This window comes from Phyllobates terribilis, unplaced genomic scaffold (assembly GCF_046119375.1).
Source record: "Phyllobates terribilis strain yellow unplaced genomic scaffold, ASM4611937v1 Scaffold_2__4_contigs__length_985480577, whole genome shotgun sequence".
NCBI lineage: Eukaryota > Metazoa > Chordata > Amphibia > Anura > Dendrobatidae > Phyllobates > Phyllobates terribilis.
This window is the reverse complement of record NW_027362762.1, coordinates 14,168,782-14,184,857: the sequence shown is the minus strand read 5'-3', so window position 1 is coordinate 14,184,857 and position 16,076 is coordinate 14,168,782. Positions and strand designations below refer to the sequence as shown.

At 46.5% G+C, this 16,076-nt stretch overlaps 1 protein-coding gene across 1 annotated transcript; it reads right to left on the bottom strand.

Moving 5' to 3' along the window:
- Positions 1–13,591: 13,591 nt before the first annotated feature.
- LOC141248836 (olfactory receptor 52Z1P-like) lies at positions 13,592–14,557 on the bottom strand. Its single transcript, XM_073669467.1, has one exon. It carries the CDS (start codon positions 14,555–14,557, stop codon positions 13,592–13,594), a length of 966 nt encoding a protein of 321 aa, XP_073525568.1.
- Positions 14,558–16,076: the final 1,519 nt, after the last annotated feature.

The following is a 16,076-nucleotide window of genomic DNA, read 5'->3' as shown; positions in this document are numbered from 1 at the left end:
ATGCTGGTACTCAACAGCTGTCCTCTTCTGATCACAAATCCTTCCCAACATCTGCAATGTAGAGTACCAATGTGTGGAGACATCACACACACCAGTCTGTGAGCCGGAAGCTGCAAACGCTGCTGAAGCACCGCAAGGGCGGCGGAAGCTGTAGCTGACTTTCTAAAATGGGCACACAGGTGGCGTACTTTGACAAGCAGATCCGGTAGCTCCGGTTTTTGAGAAACTGCTGAACCACGAGGCTAAGCACAGAGTCTCCACCAGGCTCCGGCCATTGTCACACATGACCATGCCTGGCTGTAGGTTCAGAGGTGTGAGCCACAGATCTGCCTGCTATCTCAGAGCTGTCCACAACTCTTCAGTATTGTGCGGTTTGTCACCTAAGAATATTAGCTTCAGCACAGTCTGTTGCCGCTTGGCCAAGGCAGTGCTGCAGTGCTTCTAGCTTGTGACTGATGTGGTCATTTCGGAGATGGAGGCTGAAGAGGAGGAGGATGCTGAGGAGGAGGTGCACTAGCTGTAGACTGTGGGGGCAACCCTGATTGACCTAGGGCCTGCAATCCTTGGAGTCGGAAAGACGTGTTCCGTCCCAAGGTCCGACTGGGTCCCGGCTTCTACTATGTTAACCCAGTGGGCCATCAGTGAGATGTACCATCCCTGCCCACAAGCACGTGTCCATGGTTAGGTGGACTTTCCCTGTAACTGCATTGTTGAGGGCATGGCTAATGTTGTGGGACAGCACAACTGGAGAAATAGTGGCAGCTGGGGACCGAGTACCGAGGGACAGCCGCCGCCATCAGGTTGCAGAAAGCTTCCATCTCCACGAGCCTAAAAGGCAACATTTCAAGCGCAAGCAGTCGCGAAATGTGGGAATTTAGTAGTGTGGCCTGTGGGGTGTGTTTGCGTGTTTGTGTCTGCGTATTTGCGCTTGCTTTCCAAAGACTGGGGTATGGACAACTGAACGCGGCACTGGGATAAGGATGTGCTTGCTGATGGCGCTAGTTGAGAGTGTGCAATGACAGGTGCAGGGCAGGAGGCATCTCCACATGCACTATGGATAGGGGATTGGCTTGCATGCACAACAGCGGAAGAAGCAGTGGTGTCACCCGCAGACAATTTTCCTGGACCCTTGGGTTCGGCCCACAAAGTCGGGTACTTTGCTGCTATGTGCCTGATCATGCTGGCGGTGGTCAGGCTGGTAGTTTTGCTACCCCTGCTGATGCTGGCCTGGCAGGTGGTGCAAATGGCCTTTTTGGGGTTTTTGGCAGAGTCTTTAAAAAACAACCAGACTTGGGAAGACCGAACAGTTGTACTGGCAACTTCCACCATGTTGGTGTTACGGGGAATGGTAGCCTTCTGTCTGCGACCACCACACTGCTTCTTCCTACCTGTTGGGGTGCTCTGCCTCCCTCCCTGTGAGCTGCTGTCCTCGCTCTGCATGTCCTCCTGCCAGGTTGGGTCAGTTACTATATCATCAACCACCTCATCTTCCACTTCCGCACCCTGGTCCTCCTCCTGACTTTCTGGCAATTCTCATCATCGTCCACCTCTTGTGACACTTTCCCACCATCGCCTTCGTATGACTGTGGCTGCTCAAATATTTGGGCATCACTACATGCGATCTCCTCTTGCCCCACTTCAAGTGGACCAGGCAAGAGGCCCAAATCTATAAATAGAAAAGTGAACAGCTCTTCGGAGTGTCCAAGTGTGGGATCAGTTGTCTCTGGGCACTCGGCATGGTGGGAGGAAGGAGGATCAGGGTGAGGAATATGCGGTCCAGACTCACGGCTACTGAGACTTGACCGTGTGGAAGACAGGGTGGTGGTGGTGGCTAAGTGACTGGAAGCATTATCTGCTATCAAATCAATAACCTTTTCACACTGCTCTGTGTTCAATAGTGGTGTGCTGCGGTCCCCTATTAATTGGGACAGTTAGGTCAAGCGAGAAGATGCGGGTGTTTGTTGTGGCACAATTTCAGCTAGTTCATGGCCTCGGCCTCTACATGCACCATCATCACCATCACGTCCACTTCCCGGTCCCTTGCCATGTGCCTTGCCATTTTAAATGGAGCACAATATCTTCCACGCTCACTACAAATGGCTGAATTTGGAGCTAACTTATATGTGATCCGTGTGACGGACAAACCACAGTTTTAAATACCTGGCCTGTAGGTAACTATTTTTAACAGCAAACTGGTGTCAATATCTTCACTCACACACTGCAACAAAATTTAAATGAAGGCCATAAATGGCAATATTTTCAGCGCAATTATATATGATCCGTGTGATGGACAAACCATAGTTTTAAATAGCTGGCTTTTTAGCGCTGTAATATGGAAAGGACCTGGCTGTATTCTGCAGTGCCAACAAGCAAATGGCGCAGAAAAAACGTGTTCTCTGGATTGCTTTTTAAGTAAATAATGAGAATTAAGATATAAAAAAAATATTCGTGGCCGTTGAGACCAGGGCCTATTTCTAGAAATATCTGTAAAAGCACCAGCAGACAAAACTGGAATGGAGCCTCTTGTGCTATATGCACTGCAGTCTGCTATATACCCTGCCTGCCTATATATACTGCCTGCCTGATATCTCTGCAGATGGATTAGTCCTCAGAAGGACTGTGTGTTGAGATGGATATGTAGCGCCCCGAGGGTTCGGTTGCTACAGGGGTATTGCACCTCAACCAGAGGTGTGATATTCCACTCCCGGGTAAGGATGGAGTATGGACCAGGGCTCAGTTAGCTGCATACACACACTCCTCATTTCCGGGGGACAGTTCGCAGATGCTCCCATTTATTGCAGGCACAACTGACTATCTCCCTGGCTGGAGTGGGGAGGGGGGAGAGAACCCAGTGATGTAGGAGCAGAAGGGGACGGTTTATGGAGCATAGGAAGGAGCTCATTGGTTGCAGGTCACCTGAGCTCAGACACAGTGAAGCAGATAAAAGGTGCGGGCCATCTTAGGAGAGTGTTCAGTCAGAGCAGGAGAGAGAGCTGACAGGGAGCTGAGGCTCAGCCTGAGCTCAGCTCCACGAGGCAGGCCTAGGGTGAAGGCCGGAGCCAGAGAGGAGAAAAGAAGGAGAAGAAGGAACAGGAGAGAAGGAGAAGAGACAGAGGAGTAGCAAGGCTCCAGAAACAAGAAGGCAGAAGGGACCCTAAGAACCCACGAGATATCGGGTGAAGGGTCAGGCCGCAGAAGGGTACCGGAGTCCCAAGTTGGTGGAGGTAAATTATCCCTCAGCCAAAGACCGGAGGTCGTGATCATCTACTGGTGCGACCCCCTGCTACACCCGCTAGGAAGGCACCACATAGGGTCAGGGAAACTGACGACAGGTTTCACCAAGAGAAGGCCCGAGGCAGCTGGACAGAAGGGTGGTCACTGGTGGGGCACGAGAGGCCAGAGAAAGGATAAAAGGGGGTCCTGTGCCATACTCCTGAATTGCCTGGGGGTTGACCGAGCTCCTCACCTGGTGGACGCAGTACGGCTTGGGCAGTCATTGCCGGCAGATGTGACTCGGATAACAACTGTGAGTAAAAGACCCTGGACTGCATCACTGACTCTGTGTGTTTTATGCTGCATCTGCACCATCACCCCCAGCATCCCAGCACACTGCCCTGAGGCTACACTCTTCCCGTGGGGAGTTATACTATCTCTGCTGCACACACCATCAGCCTCAGTGGACTGCCTTGCAGCGGCGGTTTATCATAGCCACAATCCACGGGTGGCGTAGTCGGACATTCAAAAACCCTACAAATAGACTGCCACAGCATTTGGTCTGACTACCCTGAGCCACGGGATCGGGTTGCCACTACTACTCCCATCATTGCCCTAAAGCCCGGTTCCGAGTGCCCCACGGCCCAGGGGGCGAGTTAGATATGTGTCCCTCATATAGTCTGGTACACCTACACTAACTAGCAACAAGCAAATCTCTCCCTGACGCAGCAGCAGCTCTCCCTACACTGTCTGATTCCGGAGTGACTGTGACGAGCATGGCGGCGCCAGGTCTGATATTCACCTGATGACGCTGTGCGGCCAGCCAATCACTGTAATGCCACAACCAACATGGCTACGGCATTACAGTGTGTGGCAGGCAATACCTGCATGTTCATTGGCTCTGTAAAGAGCGCAAAACATACAGGGAGGGAACCCGAGCTCCTGCCGAGCAACCCGGAAATACTCGGCGAGCACCGCGCATCTCGAGCAGTGAGATGCTCGGGCAAGCAGCAAGCAGTAGCGAGCATGCGGTCTCATCACTAGACATGACTAAATTCTCATAGTGTCCATAATGTGATCTGAATGCTGTTTTCCATTGAACACCTGGTCTAACAGAAACCAAATTGTATGCCTCTCGAAGATCCAGTTTTGTGAACAACTTTGCATGATGAACTCTGTCCAGCAACTCAGGAATGAAAGTCTGAGTCTAACGACTAGTGATGGGCGAGCACTAAAATGCTCGGGTGCTCGATGCTCGGGTCGAGCAAATTGGAATACTCGGGTGCTCGACCCGAGTCACGAGCCCACTGTAAGTCTATGGGAAACTCGAGCATTTTTTCTGCGGCTCCCCCTGGAGGTCTGCAGAGGGCCTAAAAATATAAAAATTGCCCAACCAAATTGATGGGAACAGTGCTCAAATGACATGGGAACAGCATGGGGAAGACCCCTGGAAGCATTTCTGACTCCCAGGTTACTGCTGTCAACAATGTTGTCAGAGGTATTACGCCACTTTTATGAATAAAACATACAAAAATGAAACCTATATGGATTTTCCTGGAAAATATGTTAAGGAACATCCTTTCCAGGGTAATGACTTGTATATAAGGCAAAATAAATAACCAAAACTAAAAATACTCCTCCACACCTTGGGCTATGTTCACACATAGCGTTTTTGATGCGTTTTTGTTCCCCTGGAAGCAACTGACTCCCAGGTCACTGCATAAAAGTGTGATCATCTCATCAGACATGATCCTATATTACTGAGGTAATAATTCAGACATTTTTGGTAACGTGACAAATCTTAAACTCCTTTTAAAATGGGCAAGGTGTGTGTCAAGGGACGGGGAAGTGAACATTATAGTGATGGTTATGGTGCACGCAGAGGCCGTGGGCAAGATGAAACTGTGCCTGCTCAGGGAGCACAACAAACTCCCACGTCATTTCGAACTACCTTCCTGTCCCAATTTCTAGGGGACCGCAGCACACCACTATTGAAGCCAGAGCAGTGTGAAAAGGTTGTTGGTTGGATAGCAGATAATTCTTCCAGTCACTTAGCCGCCACCACCACCACCACCCTGTCTCTCACATGGTCCAGTCTCAGTAGATGTGAGTCTGGATCACATTATTATTATTACTTTATCGCCATTTATTGCATGGCGCTTTACATGTGAAAAAGGGGTATACATCGCAAAAACAATTACAATAATCTTGAACAAAAATGTGACAGCGACTGGTACAGGAGAGGAGAGGACCCTGCCCGTGAGGAGGCTCACAGTCTACAAGGGATGCGTGAGGATACAGTAAGTGAGGGTAGAGCTGGTCGTGCAGCGGTATGGTGGAGCGAGGACCCTGCCCGCGAGGGCTCACAGTCTACAAGGGATGGGTGAGGATACAGTAGGTGAGGGTAGAGCTGGTCGTGCAGCGGTGTGGTGAAGTGAGGGTTACTGCAGGTTGTAGGCTTGTCGGAAGAGTTGGGTTTTCAGCTTCCTTTTAAAGGTTTCAACAGTAGGTGAGAGTCTGAAATGTTGGGGTAGAGAGTTCCAGAGTAGGGCGGATGCACGGGAGAAATCTTGTATGCGATTGTGGAAAGAGGATTTAAGAGGGGAGTAGAGCAGGAGATCTTATGAGGATCGGAGGTTGCGTGCAGGTAAGTACAGGGAGACTAGGTCACAGATGTATGGAGGAGACGGGTTGTGGATGGCTTTGTATGCCATGGTTGGGGTTTTGAACTGGAGTCTCTGTGTAATGGGGAGCCAGTGAAGGGATTGATAGAGAGGAGAGACCGGGGAATAGCGGGGGGAACAGGTGGATTAGTCGGGCAACAGAGTTTAGGATAGATTGGAGGAATGCGAGAGTGTTAGAGGTGAGGCCACAGAGCAGGAGGTTGCAGTCGTCGAGAAGGGAGATGATGAGGGCGTGCACTAGTGTTTTTGTAGATTCTTGTTTGAGGAATGTGTGGATCCGGGAGATTTTTTTTACTTGGAGTCAGCATCTTCCTCACCCTGATCCTCCTTCCTCCCACCATTCTGAGTGCCCTGAGACAACTGATCCCACACTTGGACACTTCCAAGAGCTGTTTTGTTAATCTTTCCATTTATAGATTTTGTCCTCTCGCTCGATCTGCTTGGAAGTGAAAAGAGCTTGGATATGTGGTTTGAAGGAGAGATTAGAGTCCAGGGTTAACCCATGAGCTGTTCACTTTTCCATCGATAAATTTGGGCCTCTCGACCGGCCAGCATTGAGCAGGGCAACAGAAAATCACATGTAGTGATTTGAGGAGCCATGGTCACCTGAAGGTGACGGTGGGAAAGTGCAAATACTGTCGCAAGAGGTGGATAATGATGAGACACAATGGGCAGAAAGGCAGGTGGAGGACCAGGGTGGAGAAGTGGAAAACAAAGCGGTGGACGATGAAATCACTAACCCAACCTGGTAATGGGACATGTAGAGCGAGGACAGCAGTACACAGGGGGAGGGAGGCGTAGCACCACAACAGGCAGGGAGAAGAAGTGTGGTGGCCACAGACTCAAGGCGGGCAACTGCTCCCCGGAACACCAACACAACGGAAGTTGCCAGTACAACTGTTAGGTCTTCCCGAGTATGGTTCTTTTTTAACGACTGTTTAGATAACCCCAAAAAGGCCATTTGCAATATCTGCCAGGCCAGCATCAGCAAGAGCACCAAATCTACCAGCCTGACCACCACCAGCATGCTCAGGTACATGACAGCAAAGCACCTGACAAGCTGAGCCAAACACCAAGGTCCAGAAACAGTGTCTGCCGGTGACACCACTGCCTCTTCCGCTATTGTGCATGCACGCCAGTCCCCTGTCCATGGCTCATGCGAAGATGCCTCCCTCCCTGCACCTGTCATTGCAGACTTGCAATCATCACCGTCCACGTTATTGTCCCTTTGCAGCGTTCAGTTGTCCCTACCACAGTCCTTGGAATGCAAGCGCAAGTATGCAGCCAGTCACCCACCCACCTACAGGCCGCAATACTAAACTGCCACATTTCTGGACTGCTTGCACTTGAAATGTTGCCTTTTAGGCTCGTGGATGCGGAAGCTTTCCACAACCTCATGCCGGCGGTGGCCGGGTGTCCATACTCGGTCCCCAGCCACCACTATTTCTCCCAGTATTGTCTCCACCTTCCACAAACACGAGTCCCAGAACATTACCCGTTCCCTCCCCAGTGCACTTAAGTGGGAAGGACCGCCTAACCAAAAACACGTGGACAAGTGAATGTGGCCAGGGACCGTTCATCTCACTGACGCATTCCACTGGGTTAATATTGTGGAAGCTGGGACCCAGTGGGACCCTGGGACGGACATGTCCTCCTGACGCAGCGGATTGTGTGCCCTGGGTCAATCAGGGTTGCCCCCACATTCTACAGGTCCTGCACCTCCTCCTCTTTGGCCTCCATCTCCATCATTTGATTTATTTTTTCAGGACATATTCCAGATTATTTACTTAAACTTCATGTGTAGCAATAACAATAAGCAGGACTGTATGCTTAGGCGACAAACCGCACACTGTTTCAGAGTTGTTGAAAGCTGTATCAGAGAACCTGGTGTCAGCTCTGAAGCTAGGCAAGCTCGCACATGTACCATGCCTAGCCCATGTGCTTAACTTAGTGGTTCTGCAGTTTCTCAAAATCTACACGGATCTCTCAGATCTGCTTGTGAAAGTACGCCACCTGTGTGCCCATTTCAGAAAGTCAGCTACAGCTTCCGCCGCCCTGTCAAGGCTTCAGCAGGGATTGCAGCTTCCAGCTCACCGATTGGTGTGCGATGTGACTACGCATTGGTAATCAACATTGCAGATGTTTGAAATGATTTAGAGCAGCAGAGAGCAGTTGTTGAGTACCAGCTTCAACACATCCGTCGGCATTCAGGTCAGCCTCCGCACATAAGAGCTTATGAGTGGGCATGGATGTCAGACATCTGTGCCGTCCTCCAAAACATTGAGGACTCCACCAAGATGTTGAGCGGCTATGACGCCATAATTAGCATCACCATCCCGCTTTTGTGTCTACTGAAACGCTCGCTGCTCACAATTAAAGAGGAGGCATTGCAGGCGGAGCAGGGAACTGTACAGGGTGATGCTACCCAGCGCAGCCTCATCTCATCTCAACGTGGATTGGGTGATAATGAGGAGGAGGAGGAAGAGAACATAGACAGTCATACTCTTGGTGAGAACAGGGAAGTCTTGGCTGTTGGCAGTCTGGCACACAAGGCTGACTTTATGTTCCCCTGCATTTACCGTGACTATCGCGTTGTACGCATTTTGGGCATTACAGAGAACTGGCACGGCACGAGAGAATTCTTGGAGACAGAGGTGTGAGGTTCTGATTAAGGAGGATGTCAGTCTTACATCAGGTGCAGAATGGAGGGCACAGGAGGGGTGATACACAGAAATGAGGGAAGAGATGTAGGCTAGTGTAGAACTGTAGACAGCTTGGTGGGTGAGAGAGATGAGTTTGTATTGTATTCTGTAGTGATTGTTTGACCTAATCCATGCAGTGACTGGCACTGGATAGAGATGTCAGTGAAGCGGCTTGATAGAAATATGACCCTGGCTGCTGCATTCAGAAGGGATGGGAGAGGAGACAGTTTATTTAGGGGGAGACTGATTAGAAGAGAGTTGCACTAGTGAATAAGAGAGACAGTAAGAGTTTTTGCAGTATGAAAGGTCGACTTCTGGAGAAGTTTTTAAGGTGCAGGTGATTTCCAAGTCGAATAAAGGTAAGTTGTGTGTCAAATATGACTACAAGATAGCAGGCGTAGGAGTTATGGTGGCAGCACCTAAAGGAAATTGCAAAGTCAGGTATAGGTAGGTTAGTAGAGGGAGGAAATTAAAGGAGTTCATTTTGGGGTTACTGCAGGTTGTAGGCTTGTCGGAAGAGGTGGGTCTTCTGCTTCCTTTTAAAGATTTCAACAGTAGGCAAAAGTCTGATGTGTTGGGGTACAGAGTTCCAGAGTAGGGGGGATGCACAGGAATAATCTTGTATGCGATTGTGGGAAGAGGAGAAAGACGCGAGTAGAGAAGGAGATCTTGTGAGGATCGGAGGTTGCGTGCTGGTATGTACCGGGAGACTAGGTCACATATATATGGAGCAGACAGGTTGTGGATGGCTTTGCATGTCATGGTTACAGTTTTGAACTGAAGTCTCTGGCCAATTGGGAGCCAGTGAAGGGATCATAGATTGCAATCTTATAGATTTCTGGAGCCAGTCCACAGTAAAAAAGCAGCTAAAGAGTGTCCAGGAACCTTCCCACACACTTTTTTGTTAGCCAGGACTGCTTCTCGGCAGGGTTTTACAGGCACATCAGAGAATCCTTGGGTGGGCCCTGGCTTCTACATCAGGAGAGTTCATGATAGCGCAAGCTGTGATGGGGCTCTTGAGCGGGGGAGTAAGGTGAGCCCTCAAAATCAAATCCTCTGGTGGGCCCAATGTTTTTCACTCACACAGCTTCTCGGTGAGAGTTGTATTTCACCACAGCCATATTCTTTAGCTCGGAGAAAGGACTGGCATAGAGGGAAACCGTATCTACCCCAGCTGTCATTTCTCTGTCACCAGGTTCCGCCCATTGTCACACACGACCATGCCTGGCTGTATGTTCAGCGGTGAGAGCCACAGATCAGGCTGCTGTGTTACAGCTTTCAACAACTCTGCAGCGCTGGGCGGTTTGTCACCTATGCATTAAGCATGTTATCTTCAGCACAGCCTGTTGCCGCTTGGCCAAGGCAGTGCTGCAGTGCTGTCAGCTTGTGACTGATGTGGTCATTTCGGAGATGGAGGAGGAGGTGCAGGAGCTGAACAATGTGATTACATTGAGGTTACATTGGTGACTCTGGTTTTTATACTAAAGAAAGATCCTACTGTATTTTTTTTTATGTCTCTATTGGAGTGCGTTCTAATTTTTGACAGCCCTTGAAATTGTTGCATATGCAATAACAGTATAGGAGACACACTCCTTAATAATTGGAAGGACAATTCAAATAGATTCTATATTCTAGAATATTAACTGTCTCATCTGAAACTCTTTTATGGGTGAGGTATCGCAGTATGGATAGCGTATTACATCGATCCAGACAGGTATTATAGCCTTATACTTCGTGCTGCTGGTGCTGTCCAAAAAAATTAAAATCTATTCTATTCCCTATCGATAACGCTGTCAGATGCATTTACAATAGGAACAGGTGCTGCTGCTAGGTGGTATCATCACCAGCTATACATGAGTGTTCATTCTGGTCGCATAAATGTCTTCCACAGTCCATAATTTTTTTTTTTTATTTCTTTGGCCTTATATACAAGTCATTACCCTGGAAAGAATGTTTCTTAACATTTTTTCCATTTTACCTTGTTTTTTGCATATTTTTTTTGGTCAGTCCGCAAAAGTAGTGTAATACTCTGACAACATTGTTCACAGATATGCTATTTGTCAGTGGCCAACTGAGAAGAGGTTTGAACCCTCAACTGCAATACTTTAAATGGAGTGTAATATCTGACATGCTCACAATAATTTCTGGATTATTAGGGCAGTCATATGGGATAACGTCTGATGGCCACGGTTTCAGGCAGTCGCCTAATAGTATGGTATTTGTCAGCGACCAAGTGTCAATTGGTTCAATAAAACACAGGTGGCTGACTTTAAAAGGAGTGGAATATTTGCTACGCTCCACAAAATTTCTGCATTATTATGGCAGTCATATGGATAACGTGCGTCTGATAGTTGAAAAAAGTTCCTCTGCTTCCACATTACAGTAATATAAATAAAACGAAAAAAATCTGGCTGTATTCTGCGAACAAGCAAATGGAGCTGTAAAATGTTGTATACTGACACACTGCTATAATCTATAAATGGAGGACAATATTTTCCACGTTCACTACAAATTGCTGGATTAGAACCGCAGTTATATGTGGTACGTCTGACAGAAAACCACGGTTTTCAATAGCAGGCCTGTAGCTTACTAATATTATTCTACACAGAGACCTAGTGTGAATAGCTTGACCGACACACTGCATCAGAATGGAAAAGGAGGCCAATATTTTCCACGTTCAGTTTAAATTTCTGGATTTTATTGCTGAAATATGGAACAGATCTGGCTGTATTCTGCAGTGAGAACAAGCAAATGGAGCAGAAAAATGCTGTACTCTGGATTGCTTTTTAAGCAAATAACCAGGATTAAGATAAAAAAAATTTGCCCTGGCCCCTGATATCTGGGGCTATGTCTACAAATATCTGTAATTATTACAGCAGCAGCAGACAGGACGTTCAGTGGACCCTCCTGTGCTGTATGCCCTGCAGTCTGCAACATACACTGCCTGCCTGCCTAACTCCTGCTATCACCGCTGAATATATGCAGCTGGATTAGTCCTCAGAAGGACTCTTAGTTCAGATGGATATATATATATATATATGTTGTGGAATACTTATACTAAGTATAAACAAGCAAATTTCTCCCTGACGCAGCAGCAGCTCTCCCTACACTGTCTGATTCCGGAGTGACTGTGACGAGCATGGCGGCGCCAGGTCTGATATGGACCTGATGATGCTATGCGGCCAGCCAATCAATGTAATGCCATAACCAACATGGCTACGACATTACAGTGTGTGGCAGACAATACCTGCATGTTCAGTGTCTCCCTAAAGAGCGCCAAACATGCATGGAGTGGGATCCGAGTTTCCGCTCGAGCAACTCGGAAATACTCGCCGAGCATTTTGAGCCCAGTGATGCTCGGGTGAGTACCGAGCAGTAGCGAGCATGTTCGCTCATGACTACTAGTTACCTGCACGCAACCTCCCATCCTTCCAAGATCTCCTTCTCTACTTCCCTCTTATATCTTCTTGTCACAATCGCGCACAAGATTTCTCCCGTGCATCCTCCCTACTGTGATAACGCTGTACCCCAACATATCAGACTGTCTCCTACCGGGCAAACCTTGAAAATTAAGCTGAAGACCCACTTCTTGTGACAAGCGTACAATCTGCAATAAGCCTCGCTCCACCATACCGCTGCACGACTAGCTGTACCCTGACCTACTGTATCCTCGCCCATCCCCTGTAGATTGTTTGTGCACCCTCGCAGGCAGGGTCCTCTATCCTCTTGTACCAGTCGGTGACCCCTTTTCACATGTAAAGCGCCACGGAATAATTGTCACTGTAATAGTAATAATAATTATAGTACTTGTACTCTGGGTCAATTGATGGCACTTTCCAGGTGTCTACCCCTAATTTGATGTGTTTTGGAAGCTTTTGGGCCCATCTGAAGGTTTTGTGTATGCTTTTTTTTTGTCCCCCATTGAATCCTACTGCTCTAGGTAATGTTCGACAAATATTCCAAATTCGGCAATCGTAATCTGAATCGAATATTGAAACATTCGCTCATCTCTAATCACTACCAGGGATGTCTAATTTTGTTCTTCTCTTTAAAGAAGTGTTTGATAGTAATCCAGAAAAAAATATCAATATCAGACTGTTATAAATCCTACTTTCAGCATCCCCCAGCTACTTTAATGAGCACCTCCGCTATGAGTGCCACGTCCCCTCTGTGGTTTCCCAGGACATATATTTTGGTACAACCATTCCTGGTACCTCAGATCTCTGCAGCTCAGTCCAATTTATGGGAACAGAACTGAGCTCTAACAGTCATTACCAATTGAAGATGACAATGAAGGTGACATGGTGCTTGTGGGAACCTTATTGCTCCTTGAGTCAATTAATTGATGGGGGAATTGATCCTCTTCTGAACTGATATTGATGGACTATTACATGGAAGGGCATCCTTATCAAAGTGGCAGACACCTCCTGAGTGATTAGTATCTCAGTTATGTTGAGCTGTACTTACATCTATCCTCTGATGGTGCTTTTCAGTGAATTTCTTTCACACGTGTTGTTAATGTTCTTCTATGTTCTTGATGTCATCTCTACTAGAATCTTTTCCAATCATGAGAAACATTTAAGAGGCCAGTATGCGTTTTTTAGGCAGCATGATACATAATACACCACTTTTATTAGTATGAGCTTAAATGCTAATTAAATAACCCAAAACCAAGGAGAACAAATTAGTTAAATAGGTTGTCCAAACAAGAAAAAAAATTATCAGCTTTTATTTTTTTCTCTTTTTACCCCAACTAAAACAATGCGGTTCAGTCCATGGCTGTGTCTGATAATACTTCTTAGTCCCATTCTAATTGATACCAGATAAATCCTATGGTCAAGAGTTTCACTATTTTTATAAAAAAAAAAGAAGCAGATCATTTTCAATACCCTAGAAAAGCTCGGTAATGTATTCCACTTGAGTTATAGATTGTGGAGATTCATCTAATCTGAGGACCACGTTGGTCTACGACAGTCTCATCGTTCTCAGATACTATCTCTCATGTCGATCTCCAATAAATACTTTACAGAACATGGCCACCACCCGCTGTCTGATCTCTCTCATCTTCACCCCGTAGATGATTGGGTTCATCATTGGTGGGACAATGACGTAGAGATTGGCCAAGAGGATGTGGAACCGGGGAGAGATGTATTTATGGCCAATTCTGTGGATAATGAAAGAAAAGAAGGCCGGTATATAGAAGAGGATGATGACAGAGACATGAGACGTGCACGTATCGAAGGTCTTAAGGCGAGCCTCTGAGGATCGGAGTCGTAGTACAGCCCTGATAATAACAACATATGAAATGACAAAGAGGATCAAGTCCATGCCAGTGGCACTAGCCGCTATGATGAGTCCATATACCACATTGACTAGTGTATCGGCAGTAGCCAGCCTGGCCATGGACATGTGCTCACAATACGTGTGCTCTATTACATTGCTGCCTTCATAAGGTAGTCTATAAAGTAGAAAAACAACTGGAGTAATGATGCAAAAACTTCTAAGAAGGGCAAAAAATATTATTCTCCTAATAAATGTTCCAGTGAGGGTAGAGGTGTATGTTAAAGGTTGGCAAATGGCATAGTAACGATCAAAAGCCATGCTCACCAAGATGGCGGACTCCGTCCCAAATTTGAAATGAATAAAGAAAATTTGGACAAGACAACCATTAAAGGAGATTGTATGAGAGTTAAACCAGAAGATGCAGAGAGTCTTGGGCACGGTGGTGGAGCTCAGGAGGATGTCACAAGTGGCCAGCATCACCAGGAACAGGTACATGGGCTGATGGAGAGTCTCACTTCTTTCGATAACCAAAATCAAGATGGAGTTTCCAATAAGATCCATGACGTACATTATAGAGAATGGTATGGAGAGCAGGAGATGTGATTCTTCCAGACCGGGGATTCCCATCAGGAGGAAGTAGTCTGGGTGGAAAGTGCTTGTGTTCAACATTTCCATCAGAAATGTTATACTTCTGGTATCCTGTAAATAAAAATGGAAGAAGATGGAGTTCATAGGGCACATTAATGTTTAGATGAAATGAGGCAGAATGAGGACAACATGGAAAAAACAGGGAAGAATCTTCTCCATGATGGGAACACACAGAATCAAATTACATAGATATTAATTTAACACCATCTACAAATTTGCCAGTCATCAAAACTCGGTTACTGAGGAGGAAGAGTCACCAAAATCACCTGAGAACATTGAAGAGAAGGATCAAGGTGCAAAGTGGACAACCTGAGAAGATCGGCCACCTCCGCAATGTCTGCTGTGGAGAAGTCAGAGACTATTACACGCTGGAGTTTGGATAGAACCTGAACTGGAAAATAATTAAAAGAAATCAAGATTTAGTATCCTAAGAGGACACCTACCTTAGATTACAACAGTAATATGTTCATCATTAGAATTGTCAACCAAAAAGACCAAAATGTGAAGAGGAAAAATGTTATGGGCGTTCAGAAGGAGAAATTAATATGTAGGTACAAAGAACAGAAGATTCCACAAAAATGGAATCCAGTAGCACCAAGTACAATACTCTGCACTTTGTCTACAAAGATTTGGGACATTTTGGAACTTGTGTTTTCTAGATACTGTATACTAGGGAGGGCTAAGTGGTTGGCCATCGGTCTACGCTAGAGACCTCTGCCTACAATCACTGAAACATATTATTGTCCAGTCTGCTCCTCATCCCTAGTCCATTTCATGAGGTTTTCTGAGCTTCTTATTTCAGGAATCAGATTGGGAAATTCAGTAATCTCTGCTGTTTTGGGGAAGGTTAGATATCCGCGACCCTTTAGACCCTTCATATTAAGATGCCTCTGGTTTCTGTTGAGGAAGCAAATGGAAGTAACATATGTCTATACCACGAGGATCCTGAAAACAGCTCCCCATATTTCATTATTCTGGAGCCATGTGAGAGTGACGTGTGGGTGGGATCCACTGAACTAGGGAATGACATAATTAACAACCAGAAAGACCACATATGGTATTGACGAACCCTTGAATCTCTGATGTAGAAAACCCATTTTTAAATACCATTTTAGGGAATTTAGAGGCAATAGGTGTTGAGGATCATTGAGGATTTTCAGGATCCTCATCCTTGGAACATGAAGCAACTACAAAAAAACACCTTGTTGGAGGACCGTGCCTGCCAAGTGCATGCTATTGCTATCAAAGGGGACTGTGTAATTCCTTACTTTCCCCGTGGTGGCGCTGTTTCTCATTTATTACAGTAGGCTGTTGTTTTTTTATTTTGGACAACTTTATGTAAACCGGCACTCAGTTAAAGACTTTTATTTGAATCAAAGAGTAGTGTATAGAATTTTTTTTGACGTTTCGGTCTCTGTGACCTTGTTCAGAAACTACACTGAAATTAGAAAAGAATACAATTATGGTCAAACTCTGTGAACAGGGTTAACAATAGATGACAAAAAAGACAAAACAATAAAAAAGAAGAACATATACAAAAAATGAG